Here is a 22,585-nt window from a genome sequence, read left to right on the forward strand (position 1 = left end):
CTGTCAGTCAAGTGCGTGCTTTGCAAGCACAGGACCCGAGTTTAATCCCCAGCACCCACATTCAGGAGGTGGGGGCGGGGGGAGCCAGGTGCTGGCTATGATGGCTATGCAGGCAGAGATAGACGGGCCCCTGGGGCTCCATGGCCAGCTAGCCTAGCCTACTTGGCAAGCTCCAGACCAATAAGAGACCCTCTCTCTCCAAAAGAAAGAAAAGAAAGGGAAAATAGTGGCGACTGGAGTCTGAGGAGTGATAGCGGAGGATGTCCTCTGGTCTCACACATAAACACACACACAGACACACAATAAACACACGCACTCACACCACACACACACCAAACACACACACTCTCACATACACACACACCACACACACACACCAAACACACACACTCTCACACACACACACACACCACACACACACCACACACTCTAATACCACACACACACACTCACACCATACACACCTACACAGACACACACACACCACACACACACACTGCACACTCTCATACCACACCCATAATACACAGACACACACATGCACACACACCACACACACTCTCATAACACACACACACACACTAAACACATGCACGCACTCACACCACACACACACCAAACACACACCACACTCTCATACCACACACACACACTCACACCATACACACCTATACAGACACACACACCATACACACACACTGCACACTCTCATACCACACCCATAATACACAGACACACACATGCACACACACCACACACACTCTCATAACACACACACACACACACACACACACACACACACACAGCCCCACTGTTTTGCAGCTAAGAGTTGTATATTAGAAGTGAGCTTTTATTCCCCAACTGGGTCGCATCCCTAGGCAGAGACATTGTTCCACAGGCATCCCCAACTAGAACTAACAATGACTGCCCACAACTTTTCTCAGGAGAAAACATGTGAGCAGAAATTGGACTGTTTCACCTGTGGTCACTGATGCATGTGCCTTGGACATTTCCTCCCAGCCAGGGTTTTAGCAGTTTGAGAAGTCTTAAAATTCAAGACTGGTGAAGACTTCAGCACCAGAACACTCCTAGACCTGGTTGGGGACAACCAAGACCAGTATGGCCTATGTTCCCTCCCAGGGACATGAAGTTACATTTTGATTAATCTGCAACTGGTAACATTTAAGGTCCAGATGGTCCCACTTAAAAAGCCTGAACTCAACTGTGTAGTGGTGGCGCACACCTTTAATCCCAGCACTTGAGAGGCTGAGACAGGTGGATCTCTGTGAGTCTGAGACCTCCTTGGCCTACAGAGTGAGTTCCAGGACAGCTGAGAAACCCTCTCTCAAAACCAAAAAACCAAAACAAAAACAAAAACAAAAGGCCTGAGCTCCAAGCCTCAAAGATCATCTTATTTTCCTCAGGCATGCGGAAGTACATGAGTTCCCCTTTCTTCACAGAACACTCAAAAGAAAATCAAAGGCCAAAATGCCCCATACTGACGGAGCTCCATGTTCACAGCCTCCTTGAAAGTCCTAGCTGAAACATCAGGCTGACTTTCCAGGCAGAAGCAAATGAGGCAAGGCCTGTGCTCCAAGTATCAAACTGTGACCTGACACCAGGAACACAGGAGTCCGACATCTCAGGCACCTGTGCCTCTGGAGAGGCACTGGAGGAGCGAACAGAGAATTCCGTACACAGCTCCCAGGTCTCAAGTGCTCTGCCCATAACCCCAAAGGCCCTAGAAGGCAGTCCCATTCTCTAGGGCCAGTGAGTTCTTGGGCTCTGGCTCTCCCCAAGGAGGCCTGGGCTCACTCCTGCCCTGGAGCCCATACACCCTCCCAGGATTACATAAGGCTCATGGGAGGGCTGACTCCATGGATCAGCTTAGAGTCAGGGACATCACAGAGGTAGCATTTGGAGTACAGCTCATCTTGAGTGTCTGTCCTGGCTTCACAGTTATCAACCAGGAACATTAATAAGGGACCTCGTTGGTTTTTGTCAGGCATGAGGTGGCTGTGTGGAGACCTGACACAGGCCACTGCTTCTCACTCTGTGAAGGCACCTAAGATGTGGATGTGGTGACTGATACTTCTTCCCAGTCTCGAACCAGCCCTCCCTCTTCAAGTCCTCAGAGACAACCAGGGTCTGTGGCATAGTAGGAAGATGGGTGTGACGCATGCGCACACACACACACACACACACACACACACACACACACACACACACACACACTGTGAGACTGGTGATGTGCTCCTGGAACTGCGGCAGGCACATCAAAGACCTATTCCAAAACCCAGAACAAACAGCAGATCAGCTCTTAAGAACACAAAGCACACGTCCATGAACCCACAGCCCGTGGCAGCCTCGCCCTTCTCCACTAGAGCCTCTCCCTGGATGCCTTGTCTGCGTATCTGGCTTGCTAGGTGAGGCTGGTTCTATTGGGCGGAGCTGTTACGATGCTCTCGCCTGCACAGGGGAAGGCAGCATCTGTGAGCCCCCCAGCGCCAGTCACTAACTTTTCCCAGCCAGTTTCACTCGATACCCAACTGTGAGCACTGCACACTGATGAGAGCTCTCGGGAGACATGGGGGAGTCAACACTCCCAGCACCTAGGAGGGTGGGCCCTAAAACAAGAGCTGAGATGCGGCCACCAAGATGCAGGGAGAACCGCTTGGAGACAATACGGCACTAGGTTTCCCCTAGAAAAGGGTGGCACTCAAGAGACACGGGACTAGGCATTGGATGTTAAACCCTACGGCAAGGTGCTAGGATAGAAAGAGTATTGAAATCGTATAGCTTAATACTGGAATTTATATAGGTAGGGTACTGGGATGTATATGGACAGGGGATTGGGGAAGGCTGTAAATGCTTTATTATTGCAGAACCATCTCCCTAGGAGATGCAAGTGCAACTAAGTCCACAGCAGAGCCGAGTCCACTGGGAAGATTCTGCTCCCTGTGGCCACCAAGTCATTCACCCTTCTGTGCTCTAAAGAAGGCAAGACAGGGCCTTCCTAGACTCCAGCTTGCAACCAATCTACAATCATTATGGGTCCAACGAGCCTCTCAGAGCCCAGAGACTTGGATGCTCTTGGCAGATGTTACAGATATGAACAGGTTAATTTGGCTACCATAACCCTGAGGTGGGCCATCACCCCCAAGGACCTGAGGACCCACAGGAGCCAGAACAATCGTCACAGACATTGTGCCTTCCCTGGGCTACAAGGATACCGGGTTCACAGAAAAGCTAACCAAAGTGAAAATCCCCTGAGGAGAGTGGTAGGGTAAGTGTGGAGAAAGATAAGACCTAGATTTATTGTGAACATTTACAGGCGTATTTAATCTTATTCCCACTTAGGATAAACTCTGAGCTACACTGATAACCTCAAATGCAAGAGGACTTGCTGGACCTTTTGAAGCTAACACTTGCACATATCATCAAAGCCACTACTATCATCAAGGCGTCCAACATCACAGCCAAAACCTGACAGAAACAAGGTCTGACACAAACTGATTTGAACAGAGTATCCATTTCTTATCATCTCAACCAAGCCGGCTCCCTGAGTCAAAGCCTTACCAAGCCTGCCCCACCCCTTGGGAATGCTGTTCTTCAGAAAGCCACGGCCCAGTGCATCACAAACTAACTCAGCAAACCTAACGCTGATGTTGCCGACACACTTAGTTAAAACGCTTCCGCTAGCCCCAAACCAGTTCCTTCTTATCTGAATGCGTCATGTAACTTTGCCTTTTTATAGGCAAGTCCAGAGATCATGCTGGCTGAGGATGTCAGGAAAGTAAGACACTTCCCAGGAGCCTGTCCTAGAAGGGAAGAAAATGCTTCTATGCAGAGCTGACCCAAGTTGTGACACACAGCACAGGTACACTGTGAAGTTTGGCTCAGGATGGAATGGATGGGTGAACAGTTGCTTAAACTTTAGTCCCTTTGGGTAAATACAAAAATCCTTTAAAAGGGCTGCAGAGATAGCCTGTCAGTGAGGTGCCTGCTGTTAACGTAAACATGGGAACCTGGGTTGGGATCTCCAGTGCTCACATAAAAGCTGGGTGCCCTGGCACACATCTGTAACCACAGCACTGGGGGAGTGGAAGCGAGTGAATCCTTGAAGCTCATCTGCCCACCAGCCTAGATGGGTTGGTGTGCTTCAGATTTCATGAGAGATTCTGCCTCAAGAATAAATTAGATAGATAGATAGATAGATAGATAGATAGATAGATAGATAGATAGATAGAGATGGGTAAATAAGTAAATAAGTGTGGAGAGCAACAGAGGATATCTAAAGTTGACCTATGACCTCCACGTGTGCATGCATGAGCACACGGGGGCATGCACACGTACATACACTACCCACAATTCCCTAAGGGCCACAATCTGAAAACTACATGTAGGAACAACCTAATGTGAATTGGCGTCTCCAGACACAAGCACTCGGGTGTCCACCTGCTCCACACTGCCACTCCCGGCCCACTCGGAGATAGCAGCAACATCAAAGGTGACTCCACCTGCACAAAAGGCATCTGTCCCTGCTGTCGCCACCAGTGAGGCCCAAGCAAGTTACCACGGCTTCTGTGCCAGGTTCCTGCTGCAACATCCAGTTAAAGCCTGCGTCTAAAACCACAAAAGCCGAGCCATCATTATTAGCTTCACGAAAGTAACTTCTTCAGTTGTACCAAGAGTTCCATGTCATTCTTTGATCTATCCCATGGAACTGACTGGAGCACCCTGAACAGGAGAGGGAGTGGGCACCACGAAAAAGAACAAACGAGATCCCCAGGTGGAATTGAAAGCATGGAGGAGGCACTATGCCCAGGATGGGGCAGGAGGTGGCTTCACACTGGGGGACTCTCCGGACATGTGGGGACAGAGCCTTTCAGGGGCACATCTCAGTCCCTGCTGCCTTGTGCTTGTCCCTAAGAGTGTCTGTGGGGAGGGAGTCTGGCTTCTTCACAGTGACGACCAAACCATTCCACATTTCATCTCCACTACAGCTCCCAGCTGCCTAGAGCAGCCATTAGTGAGTTTATGGAAATCCACTCAAAGGGACCAGGAAACATATTTCGAGGTGAACCAAAACAGTGGGAAAAGGTGAACTTCAAGCCCCAGGATGGGGTGGTGTTTGTTTGTGTTGGCTCATAGGAATGTCATGGCATCATAGCCACCCCGGGGCTCTGAGACCGTGAGATAAAGACCATAGGATCACAGGCCACTAGGCCCCTGTCAATGCTCCTAAGAAGAGGAAAAAACCAGCAACCTTTCCAGGGCCCGTGCCACTAGACAGCTGTGGGCCACCAGAAATACCCAACTTGCTGTAAGCCCCTCTGAGAAGAACCAAAAACATATAAAATGGGGACAGATTTCATGTTTGGAGACATTGTGCTATTTCCCTGAAAAAGTAAGATGGGCAGTCAGTGTTGATCTGTGTCCCCAAAGTTCCAACTTGGACTCTTAGCCCCCAGCACCTCTGAGGGTGACCGATGTGGAGAAAGGATCTTTAAAGGTGACCAAGTTGATGTCACTAGCACAAGATCTGGGGTACTTAAAGGAAGGAAGACAGGAATGAGCGAGGAACACAGTGAGAGATGGTGGTACATGCAAGCCAAGAAAGAGGCCAGCTGACCACACACATTCATCTCGGGCTTCCAGGCCTGAGCTGGGAGAGCATATGCCTGGTGGGAAAGCCACCAGTCTGCCGTTCCTGTCACTGCAGCCCCAGCACGCCACCCACGTGCTTACCTGAATCTTAACTTACTGCCATGGCTCCAGTTGTCCTGCAGGACATTTCCCTGCCCTGATCTCAGGAGTTCCATTCAGTCTCTTTGAATGACAATGACCTTCACTGGCCCTGAACCACAAATCAAACTTGTCACACTTATGACTGTGAGCTGAGAGGGCCAGTGTTGAACTACTCTTGGTTTCAGTTCAATAAAAGTCGTAATGATAGTGTGGTAGGCACACCAGTTCTTTGTGGATTTCAGGTTCCCATGTTTTACATAAATTTTGTTCCTGATATGCTCTGATGATATGGCTTGAACTGCCAGCCCTTTGTGTTCCTAGGACAGATGGAGGGACACAGGACAGACTGACAGAGGCCTGAATGCATCAAGACAGGAAATAGCTCTGTTCCGCCCCTCTGCCTTCAGCTCACACTCTGTGCCCAAGACAGGTCCGTTTCACTTTAGAACCTGGGCACCTTCCCTTTGCTACAACTTACAGAAAGGCTCAGCTGTACCACTCCCAGCCTGCCCTCCATCTCCTGGAATGACACATGGCCATGTGGCTGCATTGTGTGGAAAGGACCCCCCGCCCCGCAAAAAAAAAAAAAAAAAAACAGCTGAATTCTGGAGCTGGTAGCCTCACAGTTACTAGAGAGCAAGGTACCAAATATCAGGTGGTCATGCCCGAAGTGGGCATGAGTCTGTCCTGAGGAGAAGGGGATGGGAAGGAGGCAAAAGAGAAATGCCAGGTCTTAGACGTGATGGGTCTCTGAATCAGAGGTGCCTCGGTTCACGGAAGCAGACCAGACTCTGATTGCACATGTGCTTTCAGTGGCCTGAGGAGATGTTTTCATGCCTCCTGTGAAAACCCTGGAGCAGAAAGCAGCCTGCCAGGCATCACAAGTGGCACACCTGTTTAGTGACAGATAAAAGCACTGAGCTGGTGAAATGGGCCCGGTAAATCGCAAGCAGCCCTGCATCCTGTTAAAAAGAAAAGCCAACAACTTAAGACCGGAGTTTTGTAACATGCTCGAGCTCCCTGTTAGCAGACTGCCAGCAAGCATGTACTGGTCTCCTGGGAGGCGATGGCTGTGCTGCTGATGGAACACTGGTGAGCTGGCTGCTCTGGGGGACTGTGGAGCTGAGGGCTCCACATCTGCCCCAGCACGGTGATAGCAATTAAGGCCGAGAGAGGAAGTGGGTACGCAGGAGGCAGAACACACAGGAGGATGGCTGCCTCGCCGGGCTTATTGAAAAACACAACTGTGATGCCTGAGGCGCCTCACACTGAGCAGAACTACAGCCCCAGAATCCATGGGCTGCAACCCTAACCCTGACCCCTGGCACCTGTGAACATGACCTCCAAAAAATTAGTGTCTGTGAAGCAATACTCCTGGGATCCCCTAATCTGGTTTGAGGTGTCCTTAGAAAAGGAACTGTCAGGCGGAGAGACGGCATGTAGGCAGCTGCCACCAGAAGAAACAAAGAGAGTGATGACAGTACCACGTGCACCAGCATACCATTATCTCCAGAGAGAAGCCAGGGCAGTGCACGTCTCTGCCCCAGCCACATCCCTACTGTACGGCCCCCAGACACAGCTCAACCCCAGCCACAGACTGCTTACCTCATGTATGACGTAGGGGACAGAGACTTGGGCTTCGCCCACTGGTATGAGGCCTGGGGCACCGACAGATACTGCTCGCAAAAGGCACCCTTCCGAAGGTGCTGGAAGGCGAACTCCTCGGGTGGGAAGTCAGAGGTGGGTGGAGTGGTGGCCAGGTCTTCCCCAGCTGGCTCTACCTTGAGGGCCACTGAGGGTGCATGCTCCAGGGCTGTCTTCCGAGACTTGATAGGGACACCATCGCCCAGGTCCAGAGTGCTGTCAGTGGTCAGGGCATTGATGGCTGCCACGATGGCGGAGCTGGTATACTGGGTGGTGTTCCCAAGCCAGGTGTCTTCGGTCACACTGACCCGAGGGGAGCCATGTGGGGACGGGGTGGGCGAGTGGTGGGGTGAGCAGGAGGGCTGTCGGCCGTTGACACTGTACTTGCGCTTGTTGCAAGGGGACGTGGGCCGGGAGCCCCGGGCTCCAAGCCAGCTCTCCTCCGTGACGCTGGTACGAGGAGATGTGGATGGGGAGTGCCTTGGAGATCCCAGAAGGTGACAGGCACCCAGGCCTCGGGGAAAGCCCTCCTCTGGGTCCGTGGTCTTGGGAGACACGCAGGGTGACTGCCATGGAGAGGTCTGGGGGGATGCATAAGGGTAGGAGTAATTGGATTCATAGGAGGAGGCCTCGGAATTACAGCTCCTTGAGGACAGGCTGCTGGCCGGGCTCAGGCAGGAGGGGTCTCTGTAGGCTTCCAGGCTGGGCAGGTGCAGGGTGGCTGTGGATGGTGACCGCTTGCAGCTGGGAAGAACATCTTCTACCTCCACGTCGTGGAAAAACTGGCTGCTGCCATGGTGGAGGCCCAGGTAGGAGGTGATCTCAATTCGAGGACTCTCCAGAGTCGGGGCCCCATTGGGCCGGGTGTTTCCAGAGGACAGAAAGTAGCCTGAGGGCCCACTGTCCACGGCCCCTCCATAACTCGAGGGATGATTTGCTGAAGGAACAGCTGAGATGCCCGGGGTGGATGACTGGAGGTCATGGCATGGTGCTGGTAAGGAGGTGTGTGGTGTGGGAAGGGGCAGAGTTGAGGTGATGCTTGGGGATGCATAACTGTAGTGTTCTGGAAGAAAGGAGAAAAGAGGAGGCCAGTGAGTCAGAAGTACATACTCACAAAGACAGTGAAGCCAAGACCTGGAGCCATCCCCTGAGGACTCCAGGCCCCAGGAGTGTCCCAAGGTCAGGCTGCCCCAAGGCCTCCAGGGCCTCCTGCTTGACTTTAGACCTCACTAGATCCCAGCACATCAGCCTTTCTCAGCCAGATGTCCCCCCACCAAATGCCAGACAGTGTCCCTTACTGTCCTCTCTATGTAAACTCTGCATTCCCCAGCCACTGTAATGATTTCCTATTCTAATGCAATAGCTGAGCCATCATCTCCAATTTGTCTCCACCGCCACCCTGCTCCCGGGCCCTGCTCCCTCTCTCCACCATGCATCACAAGCTAACATGCATGTTTCTCTATCTATCCCTCTGACCAGTAGCAGCCATGCTCTAGCCTACTGGTTCGTGGCTGTCTGCAGAGCCAGACACAGTGAGGCACTTCCGTAATTCTAACATTTCGGAGGCTGAGCAAGGCAGGAGTTTGAGCTCCAAGCCAGGTGTTCATTTCATTTCATGGGTGGAGAGACTGATGTATGAGTGGCAGATGATGGGCAGAAGGACGGACAGTGGCTGGACAGATTATGGAGGGAGGGAGGGAGGGAGGAATAATGACAGATGTATAGGTCAAAGGAGGTATATGCTTTAGATGTAGGGACCCAGACATTCAAATAGGTTTTTATTGGCAACTAACTATCAAACAGCCCATATGCTCGGAAGCAAAGAGCACACCCAGAAGGATGGATGAAAATGTGAATTCTGAAGTTGCTCTTATGGCTCCCTGAGCCGGCTGGTACCTAGAAATCTACCTTCCAGAACTTCTAAAACAAAACAGATGATTCTAAGGAGCAACTGGATCTCAGAATCATTATGTGCTATTTATATCTTGATAAACACTTTTAAAAAAATCATTATTACAATTAACAGGAAAGCCCTGCTTCTGGATTTCTCATCAGAAATGGTTCTCAGCATCCCAGAGCCAGTCATGTGTGTCTGGAGACAAGCATCTCCAGGTCTCTGAATAATTGAAATCAGCCCAAGGAAATCCTTGCTCCACACCAGGCTCCGGTGCCCCGCTGGGAGACAGTGTGCTCAAGGACAGCTCTCTGTTGATCCTGGGCTCAGAAACCAAGAAGGGAAAACTCCAGGAATGCTGGGGTCTCAGAGCACCAGCCAAACCTCAGGATATTTTCAAGGAGGAGCAGGCCAGGCCTCGGGGAGGATGGAAAGTTTCCACTACTGCTTACTCCGGTCTTCTGCCACCAAGGTAGTTCACCATCCCTCTGGCAACACAGGAGCCTCTTTACGAGGTAGACAAAGGTCCCAGTCCAGAAGCCACCCAGAGGACAGTGATTAATTCCTGAGTCACAGTGGCCCTCTGGAAAGGCTAGAGGTGGGACAAAGAGGAACAAGGGACAGCTAGAGGAATCAGAAGCCACCCGAATCAGGAAGCTGTACTTGTATGGGGTGGACCTTCCCGCCAATGCCATGGTTGGAGGGTCCTTGTCATCCAAAAGCACCACTGTCCGGTCTGAAGGCCATACCTCGAGAAGCTGGGGCCTAACACTGAAATCAACACTGTTAAATTATTCCAAAGCCACTTTCTAGAGGAGACAATGCTTCCGAAGAGACGGGACTGGTGGTTGGTGTCATCTGGGTCTTAGGGAAGGCCTTTGCCGAGTTCCTAAGCTCATGCTGTCTCCATGAGCACTGGACAAAATTGCAGTGCTGTTCACTGTCAGTAAGCCTCCATGGCCAGCTGTACCTCGATGCCTTGGACAGAGGCAGGCCACTCGCAGTACCCCAAGTGCAGCCATGGGGAAGACTGACTGTCCATAGTACATAATGACAAAGAACACTAGCCCCAAAGGGCCCAGTCGGTAGAGGTATGAACAAGTTCAAGTGGGAAAAATCAAGCCTAAAGACCAAAGGCTGGTCAGTGAAAGAGATGTTCCGGCTTCTCTGTGAGGTCACCAACAGAGAAGTCTGGAGCAGGTTACCGGGGACCCCATGTGGGAGCAGCATTAATAGATGCCTATGAGCTGTCTTCTCTCCTACTACCGCCAGAGGCTGTCTAAAGATTCACCTTGGCAAAAGGAGAAGGGAGACAAGGAGGGAGGAAAGGGAGGAGGCAGAGGGAGGAGGGAGATTCTCTATGCATCCTGTGATTTGCCAGACAGGTGGTAGACACAAGGAAAGACGCTGCTACAGAGATCTCCCTAAGCTGGGGCAGCACTTTCCAATCTAGAACTTTCTGGGGAAAAGCACACTCAAGGTTCCACGACTAAGGAGGTGTGGCCAGGATTTAGGTCTTAACTAGTCAACCAAAGCCAGGAGTGTAAGGTGGGGAACCCCAAAAGGTCACCGTGTCATTGCTGATTAGGATACTGGTAAAAGGGAGGAGGAAATGATAGATGAACAGGGTAGGAGTTTCAGTAACTGATTTCAACAGTACTTTTACCAGCGCTGGGGTCTTACAGTCAGTTACAAGTTGAAAGAATGACTGCCTCTCTAAGACTCGGCTTCACCTCTGAACTTGGGTTTCTGGCTTGGTGCTCTCTGAAGTACTACATCCTCTGAAACATGCCCCCTTCAGGAAGTTTCTCTAGTGGTCATCACTTTGCTTACGTTCAGCCAGGCCCCTTCCAGTCATCTTTAGAAATCATAGACTCACTGCCAACCACAGACTGGTGAGTCCTTCATGACCCTACCTGCTCATCACTCAAGGGGCCTTGAGGATGAGGTCATCTGTGCTCTGCTCTCCAGCCTTCTGAGCCTTGCTACCACCAGGGTTCCAGAAGGGTCCAAATCCCAGAGCACAGTCTGTAGCAGATGTGTGGAGCAGCATGGCAAGGCAAGCTTCTGCCAGAGGCACCACCTCTGAACAAAGGTGCTTGAGGTACACATCCTGAGAACTGTGGCAACTGTACCCATGTGGGTGCCATGGATTGCCCAGACGACAGCACCCAGGTGAGATGGCTTCATAGGCCCCAGCCCTCAGCAGGGAGCTAATGTGCTTGGGAAGTCAAGTCTTGCCAACATTATGCGGCCACATGTGTCCAGAGCTTTCTGCACTGTGGGAAGCCTGCCAGTAACATAACACTCCAGAGCAATAGGATTTCAAGACTGGAGAGATGGCTTAGTGGTTAGGAATACTTGTTGCTCTTACAGAAGACCTGAGTTCAGTTCCCAGCACTCACATGGTGGTTCACAACCACCAGTAACTCTAGTTCCAGAGGATCTAATGCCCTCTTCTGACCTCTGTAGGTGCCAAACACACATGTGGTGCCTATCTATACATGTAGGCAAAATACTCACACATAAAATAAATAAATCTTTAAAAAAAAAAAAAAAAGAACTGGTTTTCATCTTAACGGAACCCAACTCCAGAAGACAAAGAAGTGTGAGACTCAGGCTAATGGGAAACACTGGCATCAGAGCAGCTCTGCACACCCTGGGAAAGCTGAGCCCATGCCTGCCCAGTTCTCCACATAGAGGTGCGGCCTGAAGACCCAGGCCAGCCTTCCACTGCCTTGAGCCACCAGACCCGGAAGGAGACCTACCTGCAATTGGGCAGGACCTGGCTCCTGTGTTCTCTGTCTCCCAAATGAGAGAATCCTGTGAACTCCAGACCAGGGCTGGCCCTGCAGCTGACCACCTTCTTTTGGTGGGAATGAAAATTTGAAGAGTTCTCTAGAAACTCCTGTCAACAAGCAAAGTAAGTCCTGAGCTCTTCTAAGTCCTCCCTTGACACCCCTGCAGTATTGAGGCCAGGGCTCCAGCTGCCTGCGGAACTGGAAGATTCCAGAAGAAAAGTCTGGGCAGCAGGCAGAAGGCAGATGATATGGCAAATCTCTGCTCGTCTCCTTGGGGCTGACTTAGCAATAGGTTTTCTAAGGCCCCGAGAAGGAGGAAGAAGGAGATTTTCTCATTCTGGGCCCAGATGCAGAGGAAGAGGAAGTTGTGGAACGTGGCACATGGGCCCAAGGACATTACAGGGGGTGCTTTACTTAGACCAAAATGTTTAATAAAATAGGATTCAACGGGGCAAAGAAAGATCCATAAAATGCTAATTAAGAAACAGAACAGAGTTAGAATATAGCTCAGTAAGTAAGTACTTGATGGATATTTGAGAAGCCTTGGGTTCAATGACTAGCAACACATAAACCAGGCACACCTGTGAGGCCAGCACTCAGGAGGTGGAGGCAGGAGGATCATGAATTAGAAGCTCTCTTGGCTACATAGTGAGTTAGAAACAAGCCTGGGGCTACATGAGCCCCTTTCTCAAAAACATATTAAAAACAAAACCAACTAACCTACACGGTCAATCTGCAGAATGAAAGCTTAAACGCCTATCTGTGAGAAGTGGGTCTGCCCCTTTGAATCCTTTGGAGTCAGCGTGCCCACTGACTCCATGGCGGGCGGCTGAGTTCAGCTTCCTCTTGCTACAAAGCCTGGGCTGTGGGGCAGGGCTGGCTCTCCACCTGCACTAACTTCCACCTTTCCACAGCGGCTGCCCTGGAGCGGCTATAAGGACACCAAGCTTCCCAGTCATTCCCTTACCAACTCTGAGATGTCGGGACTGATTATGTAACATCAGACACGGCTGTGCCTGGCAGCCTGGCTTTTGCTGAATGGGTCACTAAACTGAGGTGCAGGACACCCCAGTATGAAAAGCATAATCCAAAGCAAAGACCTCTCACAGCATCCTCTCTATTACGTAATAAAATGTAATGAAGGCATGGCCACCCTCTGCGGGTGCCACAGATCGCCAGGTCCTTGCTCACTTCTCTCAACCACCCTGCTGCATGCAGAACTCCACATGGACATCCAGGCAACGCTGGACAAATCCAGAGTTCGTGGAACTGGCCGCCTCCTACCAGCCTCAGCGAACCAACAAGCCAGTACTGACCAAAACATTCTGATTCTGTGGGAGAATTTACTTCAGCTGTACCAAAGCATTACTTCTGAATAGTGCACTCCACGGCAGCACCTGGTCTATCTCCTTTTTTTTTTTTTTGTTTTTTGTCGGAGCTGAGGACCGAACCCAGGGCCTTGCACTTGCTGGGCAAGCGCTCTACCGCTGAGCTAAATCCTAACCCCGGTCTATCTCCTTTTAAGACATGCTGCAGGAGAACGCCTGCTTCCCTCCCACCAGGCGACCTATGGCACCTGCTATGAAATCACTCTGTAGGTGCTCCCGTCAGAGCACGTGGCATTTTGTCTGAAGTGAGTGAAGGCAGTGCTGTGCTGCACACCACACGTATATGATGCTGTCCCATAGCCACCCCCAGAACTCACGGCTAACAAGCACAGAGCACAACTCTTCACAGCCAAATTTCACCTTTCATTTTAAGGAACACCCCTTTAGCCTTTCCTAGGGCTGCATGCACTGCAGGACTTGACGCTAGAAATAGAACCGGTGAGAGCCTGCCAGCCAGGTCCTGTGCTCCAGATGCCTGCCCACCCTGGTCTTTCTACATGCAACGGAGCCTGCAGGGCACGGGTGAGGCTGCAAGTTTCCACACTGAGGGATGAGACAGAAGGAAACAGAACAGCACAGGGACAGCCTAGTCCTTGCTGTTTACTTAGCACGTTGGATGGTGCTACCTAGTGAGGACAGCGTGGACGACCGGGTCAGTCCTGTGAAATGACAGACAGTAACAGGTTCTGAAGTACTGTCATTGCCACAATGTTCCGAAGGGAGATTTACAGGGCAGAGAACTGGGCTTGCTGAAGCAACAGAAAATGTCACCCAGTGATCCACAGATAAGCTCACCACAGCGTGCTTAAGGGGCCTGTGTCCAGCCTGGGTCCACATCTTTCCTCGAAGACCTCCAGCATTCCCCCAGGTGTGTACTAAAACATTGCTTTCACTTGTTCTGTTTTCCAAGGTGCTCCTGCTTAGTCAAGGGCTTCCTTTGAAAACCTGATACAGAGCTAACATATCCTGCTCACACTGACAAGTTTGCTGTTGATTAAAAAACATCTATAGAACTTGAACGTGGGGAGGCTGCTCCCAGCAAAGACAAAAGTCCTTTTCCAAAAACATCAAGCCTTAGCACACTCAGGGCTCTCCTGGGCAAGGCCCACTCCTCCCATGGATTCCTGTGGTGGGACTGACAGACCCACATGGGCTCCTCTACCTCCTGCTGGGAAAAGAGAAGTTACCCCCTCAGCAGAAAACACTTGAGAATAACAGCTCTTCCAAACCCCATGGCAGCAAAGCCCCCTTCCACTGGAACACTGTTTAAGCCTGAAGCCGGTGGGCAGAGCTGTCTGGGCCCAGGGCCTTGGCCAGTTTCCTCTTGAGTTGCCACGGAGACAGAGCTAAGCGGCCAGGCCAAAATAACTTACAAAACAGGAGCCCTGGGGCGGGAAGCGGCACACCCGCCCCCCAGCTGACAAGCAAAGCAGCTATTTCCTGAGCCCCAGAAGGGAGTCTATGGCCCTGCCTTCTCCCCAAAAGCTGAGGCTGGCCCACTGGTTGGCAGGGTGGAGACAGAAGATGCCTGATACTGGAAGGGAATATTGCTCAAAGTCCTGTTCCGCCCTAGGCTGCTTACTTTAAAATATTCTTTATCCTCTCCTCACAAATGGCTATTGTATATCTACCTCTGGCCTGTGCTGAGCACTCTGGAAATAAAGCACCAGGCACAATCCTTCCCTCCAAAGAATACGGTAAGGACTCACATGATGGGTACTTGATGGGAGTAACAATGTGGACATACCTAGGCCCATTGCAGCCCAGTCTGCCCCTCCACGGGTGAGTGGGGTGGGGTGGGGTGGGGGGACTGTGTCCCCTTGTTCTGGGGTAGCCATGTCCTTTTAAATAAAACACACACACACAGAAACGTAACATTATTGTGCACGTAGAATGCCTTCCAGTACCTTCTCTCAACACTGTCAAAGGGAGAAAGAGTTCTTCCCAGTGTGGCCTCCCTTGCCCAGAGCTCTCTCTGGTGGCCCTTGACCCTCAAGCTGCAAGGGCTGGCCTTAGATGCAGCACCTTGGCTTCACTGAGGCCGTGACCCACAATTCACAGGGACATCCCCAGGCACCTCCCTGCACCTCTGTGCGGCTCTAGGGAGCACCCTGTTCCAGGGACACTGTATTGTGATGGCCACATCTAGCCTGAGCTGTAGTGAGACACAAGACTTCACCTTTTCACTCTACTTCAGAGAAACAACATCAAAAGCAAGGCTCTCTCACATGCATGAGGGGAGGATGTGACCTAAACCTACCTGCCACTCAAAGTTCAAGGAGCCACCTGCTTCCCAGGCCAGAAGGGAGCCTGGGGCTCACCAGAGCCCCTACTCGGCTTCTTCTTCACGGATAAGAGCTGAAACTGTCATCCTGTGTCCCTTCCCGAATGGTCCTGGATGGATCTTAACTTTGGCATTATGTGTCTCAATATAGAAAGACACAAGTGAAGAGCTGCTGTGTCCACTTATGAGTCAAAGATCCTGGCATGGGGGGAGTTGCTGCTCGTGCTGAAATCCACTAACCGTCTGCCCGAGCAAGTACGCACACACCCTTGTCCTTAAAGATTCTCAGCCTAGGTCTGTGGAAATGACTGCCAAGTTTGCATCCTCCCTTGAGGTAGAAAGGTATGATAACAGCCAGCAGGACACTCTTCTCCCAAGCAGACCACAGGCCACCATGAGGTTCTGGAGCCTTGTCCCTGATCCTGTTGTTGGGTCTGTAGCCAACTGTCTATTCAGAGCCAAAAAGGGCGTCACTGGAAGGCAGTGAAGCCTTACCCAAATAGCAGGCAGCTTGGGGAACCCAGGAAGGCTACATTCCACTCATGGCTTTATCCCTGAAGAGACAGGAGCTACGGATATCATAGGGGAACCAGAACCATAGCGACCCACACTCATCCAAATCCAGCATGGACACCCTGAGAAAAGGTCAGGAATATTGGCTTTTTAGCCTGGAGCTTGAGAGTTCTGGAGAGAGCTCAAGAATGTCCCATGCACTGCCACAACACCAAATCTAACTTCCCCAAAGCAACACGGCCAAGAGATATCAAGGGTCTCCACTTGCAGCCCCGGATCTCTTCCCAGCAGTTACCTGTCTTCAGATTCTGCCTGCCTTGGACGCCACTGACCCCACACAGCCTGTAACCCGGGCCTTGGAAGAAGAGAACAAACCTATCAGAAAAGGTTTGGGGGTGTGTGTTGGGGTGGGCAGATGATAGTTGCTGGGTGGTGACACCCAAGTTGGAGCACTCATCTTCAAAGGCAAACAAGATGTTGAACTTTTTTAAAAAGGGTAATGGATGTTACAGAAATACGACACGCTCATTTCAGAGGTGCGCTACAAGTGTCCTGTCTGTTTGGTCCCCACACTTCTGGGATGCAGAACCCAAGGAAAGCACAGAACGCTGTCTGGGGGCTGTGTGCAACTTGGAACAGAAAGTCAGATGAAGAAAATAGCCAAACTACCAGGAGTGGGGCTGGAACAAGACATGGGCTGTCATTGTTCAGGAGAATCAAGTTTGGGGAAACTGCACCTTGATTGTTGGCCTAGCTGAAAGCTTGACTTTCCACAGAGAGAAGAGAAAATGAAAGACAGGTTCTGTTGCTGAGGTGTGGACTGAAACCCAAGTGGTGGAGCCTTCCTGCTGAGGGAGCTGCGGTGGCGGTCAGCGCAGGGCCGGGCCTCCTGGCTCCGGGTCCCCGGGGCCCAGCGGTAGCAGCCGGGCTCTCAGAAAGGGCGGCTTCCGACCGCCCTCTGGCAGCGCCGCTGACCATCTGTCCCCGGACTACGAGGTCCAAGTCCTGCGCCGGACACAGCCTCCCCTCGGGGAAGGGCCTCCTGGAAGGAGGGGCGAGCCCTCTCCCGGGGCCGGGTGCTCCGATGCCAGGAAGTGCCCCGGCGGGTGAGCGTGGCAGGCTCGCCCCACAGGTGGCCTCCCGCCTCCTCGCGGCCGGCAGCAACTTGGTCCGCGACGCTCCTGGCCGCGCAGGGCGGCGGCCCGGGGTCCCGGCTGGTGCCAGGTTGGGGCGGGCACCGGCGACCTCAGCAAACTCAGGCCCACGGCGGGGTGCAGGCGCCCGCCGTCCCCCGCCGGACCCACCTGCGGCCGCGGCGCCCCCGCCGCTCTGATCGAACTCGAAGAGGAAATCGAAGTCGAACTCCGGGTCCTGCTCCAGCCCCGTCATGTCGGGGTCGCGCGGCACTGGTGCGCCCGGCGCTCGCGCGCGTCCCCGGCGTGACGCGGCCCCCGCCTCCTGTCCCCTCCCCTGTCCCCTCCCCGGCCTCCCGCCCCGGTCCCGCCCCTGTCCCCCCGGGTGTTTCCGGGTTTACATAAACAAGCTGCTCGCGGCCGCCGGCTTCCGAGTTTTAAATAAACTCGGCGCGCGAGCCCGAGCGCAGCCTGGGCTCCACTCGCGCCCGCAGGACCGCGCGGTCCGAGGGACATCCCCGCCCCTCAACAGGATGCCTGGTCCCAGCAGGATCCCGCGCAGCTCCTCCGGGTCCCCGCCTCCCCTTGGGACCTGGGTCTCCGGTAGGACACCCTCTCCCCGCAGAAACTCAGCCCCGCGCAAGCAGCCCCGGCTTCCGCGTCCCAGCCTCGGCACAGCCAGCCACCGCAAGGAGAGCGCAACAGCCTAGGCCCGGCTGCGCGGTTGTCCCGGAGCGGAGCGCAGGGCCGGCGGGGCTCGAGCTGCGTCCTGGACCCGCCGGCGGCGGGCCTGCAGCTGGTCCCCTGATTTCTGTTCAGCGTGGTGCGCAGTCCACAGCCGAAGGAGGTGCCCTGGGTCTTGCTGTTTCCCTGCACCAGGAAAAAGACCAAGGCTACTGGATTAGTTCAAAAGTTCGAAAAGAAAGGAAAATAAAAAAAATAAAAAAATAAATATAAAGTTTCAAAACGTGGCCTCTCCTGATCTATCTAGGGCTTCCTCCAGGTTGCGTCTTGAGCAGAAAGATTGGCGAAGACCCACCTGCAGGGAGGCATCCCAGAGCCCACCTCAGAGCTTTGCAACTTCTAACAGTAAACGCTGCGGAGGGGGGGGGGGGGGTTAACATTTTCTAGCCCCGCTTTTACTAAAGAAATTACCTGAAAGTGACAGGAAAATGGGGGTGGGGGTTCCTGAGGGTTGTGCTCTCCTCTATTCGGGTCAAGTCCCAGAACACAGTTGCTCACACACCGTTCACGTTTACCCAGGGTGGCCACCTCGTTCAAAGGAGATCTGTTTTCGTGCACCAACGACCTCAGTCTTTCAGCACCGAAGACACTCTACACACTCATGTTCTAGTAGGGGAGTGACTTCAAAGCTCCCAAAGACTGAGTGGGTGCTGGCCGTTACCCATTACCCACTCAAACCGTGCGGTGTACAGCGCAATCAGAAGGCAAAGGCTGGGCCTGTGGAGCCCCATCCATCTTTGCCTGTTTCTCCCAGCTTTTGTTCGAACTTTGCCGGTGTCTTGGCACCACATGAACCAACATCTGGAATACCAGGAAAATGGTGGCTAGGGCAGGAGAGGCCAGTCTCAGAACCCAAGAGGGAGGCAGGAAGGAAAGGAGGAGGGAGGTCTGCATCCCTCCATCTGCATCTGCCTCCAGATGCAAGTGTCCTCTGTGCCCGTCTTGCCCTGCAGCCATGGGCCTTGGGGGGATGGCTTTTTCCAGAGGCTAACTTGGGCCTCACATGGGCTGCCACTTTCCCTAGGACCCCATTTCAATAGCTGGTTTTCTCCCGTGATAAACTATAGTTCAGTCTGGCCTGATTTAGTTTCTAATAATAGTTCTCACTTTGAGATGCATGTTGGAGCGTTGTTTTGTTTTAGTTTGCTTTTCTGCTGACCTTCGGGGAAATGGAAGTTCTGTTTTCTGTGGAGAAACCTCGATCTCTCTTCAGCCACCTTTTCCCCAGTTACACACACCTAACAGCCCTTCTTGTCCGATTTTGAATAAAGCTTTTTGCTAAAGTTGCAAAGCACCTGGCTTCTCCTGCCCCCTCACCCCCAGATGCTGGGACCCTAGGGAGGAAGCCCACAGGGCCTTCCTCTCAGGGGCTTGTCTGGCTCCCTCCTTGTCTGCTCACTAACCCAGGAGTCAACACAACTACTTATGAAATGCTCCCGTGAGCGTGTGCCAGCCCCTTGCCTATCCTCTACATGGTATGAAGCTTGGATTGCCAGTTCGGCAGATACTCCAGTTTTGATAGAAGTGTTTAGCTTGGACCACTTCCTCCCAAGTCTGCAAGATGTTAATGGGCCAGCTCTAGTGCTGGGTGTGATGAGGCAGGGTACAAGGCCGCAGCATTTTCTAATCTGGATTAGGAAACAATGCCATGAAGCTAAATGGCTGGAGAACAGGGCAAGCTTTGTTCAGCTCCGGAGAGCCCCGTGGGGCGTTGTGTGAGGCAACTCTGACGCTGTGGCTACCTACAGGCTTGTGTTTCTTGGAGTTCTTCAGAGCAGAGCAACAAGGCCTTCAGAAATGGCTGGGCCTGGTGAGCTCCCATCTAGCTGGAATGGGAAGACCTTAGAGAGCAGCTAGTGTCCAGGTCAAGGCCTGCTCCAGAACAGGGTGTTTCCCCATGGCCCTCAGCAATGGCCAACACTGACCTGCTGTATGCAGTTCCCTTCGCCTGTATGGGTTTGTCTGTCTCGGGACTGGATCACAGCTTCTGGTTAGCCCAGGTACATACACATTCTTTCTACACAACACGGCCAATATGATTTGATCAAAGGGCATCATTGCTTCCGACCCACTGCTTCAGCAGGGACATTTTCAAACTTCCTTCTCAAGGCAGGTTACACAAGAAATGAACAACCCCCTACACACACACACACACACACACACACACACACACACACACAATGGCTTTTCCTTTGGTATACCCCTCCCTTTGTGTGTTTTGCTTTGTTGACACAAGGTCTTATACTGTAGCCAAGGCCTGCCTGGTCCTTGCTTTGTTGCCCAGGCTAGCTTCAAACTCATGGCAACCCTCCTGTTTCAGTTTTTCAGGTGCTGAGATCACACCTAGGACTACAAGGGTGAAGCCCTGAGCTCAGCTTAGACGGGAAAATTTCTTACTGAGCAGAGGAACAGTAACTCTACAATTAAAGAAATGTAGGCTTAAAAAAAAAAACAGTGACGAATGTGTATGGAAGTAAGTGTCAAGAAACTCACAACCCAAACCACAACAAACACACTGCTAACTTTCCCTGTAACAAGAGCTCCTCCTGTTTAGGCCTCTTTAAAATTGAAGGCGATGTCATGACACAAGCAATGCCTGCCCCCTTTGGTTCAAAGTTCACACAATACTCTTTACCCATGACATTGAGCTCTGAAAATTTAGATCAATCTGTGCTAAATTCATGAGACTTGAGTTTGAAGATAAGCAAGGTGTCCAGGGCTGACTCTCTGGGAACTGCTGCCCCTGCCTGACACACTCATCAGAGTCTCACAGGAAGCTAATGCTTCCTTCCAAGTGCCTGTGGAAAGGATGGCTGCCCTCGTAAATAGGAGTGCCCCAGACTTAGCCAGGGTCCAGCTCGCGTTCAGTAATTTTAAGTAACACCTTCAGAGCCAAAAAGAAATGAAGAGATGTGACTCCCAGGTCCCATTGTCCACAGGTCAGGTTATCTTAATCCCCTGCTGAAAAGCCAGCCACCCTTTAAAGGGTGTTCTAAAGACACCTGCAGGAGCCTACAGGGTTTAAAAGTTTAAAAGTACTGGTTCCTTTGAAGGGACACAAAGGGTCGTGACTGAGGGTCTGGGGCATGTCATCCTTCTGGCCCTACCAGGGCAGGGCAGATCCCAGCATATATTCTTCACCTGGAAGAAGCAGCTTGAAATCTGGCAGATCTTCTTCGATCTTTCCCAAGGCATTTTCTAAGGTAGAACTCTTGTCGGAATGCAACATTTGGCCACAAGCTTGAGAAGCATCTAGAAGCCTGGACCACTTGGGGCCAGCCGGCTAATACCTTACTTAGTGAGATGCACCTACGACCCGACCCACTTGAGAGGGCGCAAGACCCTCAAACTTCGTGTCATAGGTTTGCTCTTCACCCTAATGGGTGGTCTTGCCTTCCCGTGATAGAAGCTGGGCCATGTCTGCTCTCCAAAGAAGCCTCACTTCATCCTAGGGTGGTTTTTGTTTTTGTTTTTGTTTTTGTTTTTGTTTTTTTCCCGGTTCTGACGGTCCTTCCCCGGCCCATCCTTAACTCTCATCAATGTGAATCAAGTTTCCCCTTCTGGGATCTCTGCGACCCCAGCCAAAGCCAAGTTTGAGTACTCGGCGCTAGACAAGAGGAGACACCTATTGGCAAGAAAGCGCGCTAGAAATCTGGGCTGCGCCGGGGAAACACCAGGGGGACACCCTTCACAGTGTGTGCCACGCTGTCCGGCCGGACGCCCGTGCCCCTCCCTGGACGCGCAGATGGGCCTCGGCAGCCTGGCCCGGGAGGAGGGCTAGAGATGGGCGCGGGGCGCGGCGAGCCGGCGCGGAGGGCCGGGGCACGCGGGGGCGAAGGACCGGGTGCGGGGCTTACCTTCTTCGGCCGCCTTCATGGTGCCGCCGGCGGGCGGCGCGGGCCGCAAAGTTTCTCCGCTCCCGCAGACTGCGGCCGGAGGGCCGAGTGGAAACTTGGAAGGGACTGGAAAGCTGGTACTTGGCATCCACGCGGCGGTCGCGGCAGCGGCGGGCAGCAGGAGGAGGAGCGGGAGCTGGCGCGGCGAGCAGCCCCGGGCCGGCTCCCCTAGTCGGACCTCTTCCTCGCCGACACGCGCGGGGCGGGCTCAGCGCCGCGCGCCGTGGGGAGGTGGCATGCGGGGGTGTGTGCACGCGTGGCAAGCCTGCCTGCGCCAGGGGACTCGCCGCGGGGTCGGAGGTGTGTGCCGCGCCCAGGAGCCGGTGTCCAGGCGCTCGGATCGGCGCGGCGACTCTGCCGCCCAGTTAGGAGCCTCTCGGTCTCACTCTGACGCAGGGCCGGGCTCTGCCTTCTGCCTTTTTAAAGCTGGAAAACACCTCCCCCGGCTCCCGCCCGCTCGGCCGCTCCCGCGCCCCCTCCCTGCAGTGACATCACGCCCCTGCCCTCCCGAGCCGGCGCGGGGCCCGGGGGACAAGT

The 22,585-nt window shown here is 52.8% G+C and overlaps 1 protein-coding gene across 3 annotated transcripts in view; it reads right to left on the minus strand.

Moving 5' to 3' along the window:
* The window catches only part of Nfatc1 (nuclear factor of activated T cells 1), a 107,673-nt gene extending 85,526 nt beyond the window's left edge, over window positions 1-22,147 (minus strand). For 2 of the 3 annotated variants that reach the window (XM_036205176.1, XM_036205178.1), the window contains exons 1-2: window positions 22,010-22,147; window positions 7,357-8,458 (exon numbers count right to left, since the gene is read on the minus strand). In XM_036205176.1, the coding sequence (XP_036061069.1) occupies window positions 7,357-8,458; window positions 22,010-22,136 (1,229 nt within the window). In that variant the 5' untranslated portion in view covers window positions 22,137-22,147. Of the gene's footprint in view, window positions 1-7,356; window positions 8,459-17,579; window positions 17,698-22,009 lie in introns of those variants that run through there. The other variant, XM_036205177.1, reaches the window with a different exon arrangement.
* Window positions 22,148-22,585: the final 438 nt, after the last annotated feature.

Source organism: Onychomys torridus, chromosome 13 (genome assembly GCF_903995425.1).
Source record: "Onychomys torridus chromosome 13, mOncTor1.1, whole genome shotgun sequence".
NCBI lineage: Eukaryota > Metazoa > Chordata > Mammalia > Rodentia > Cricetidae > Onychomys > Onychomys torridus.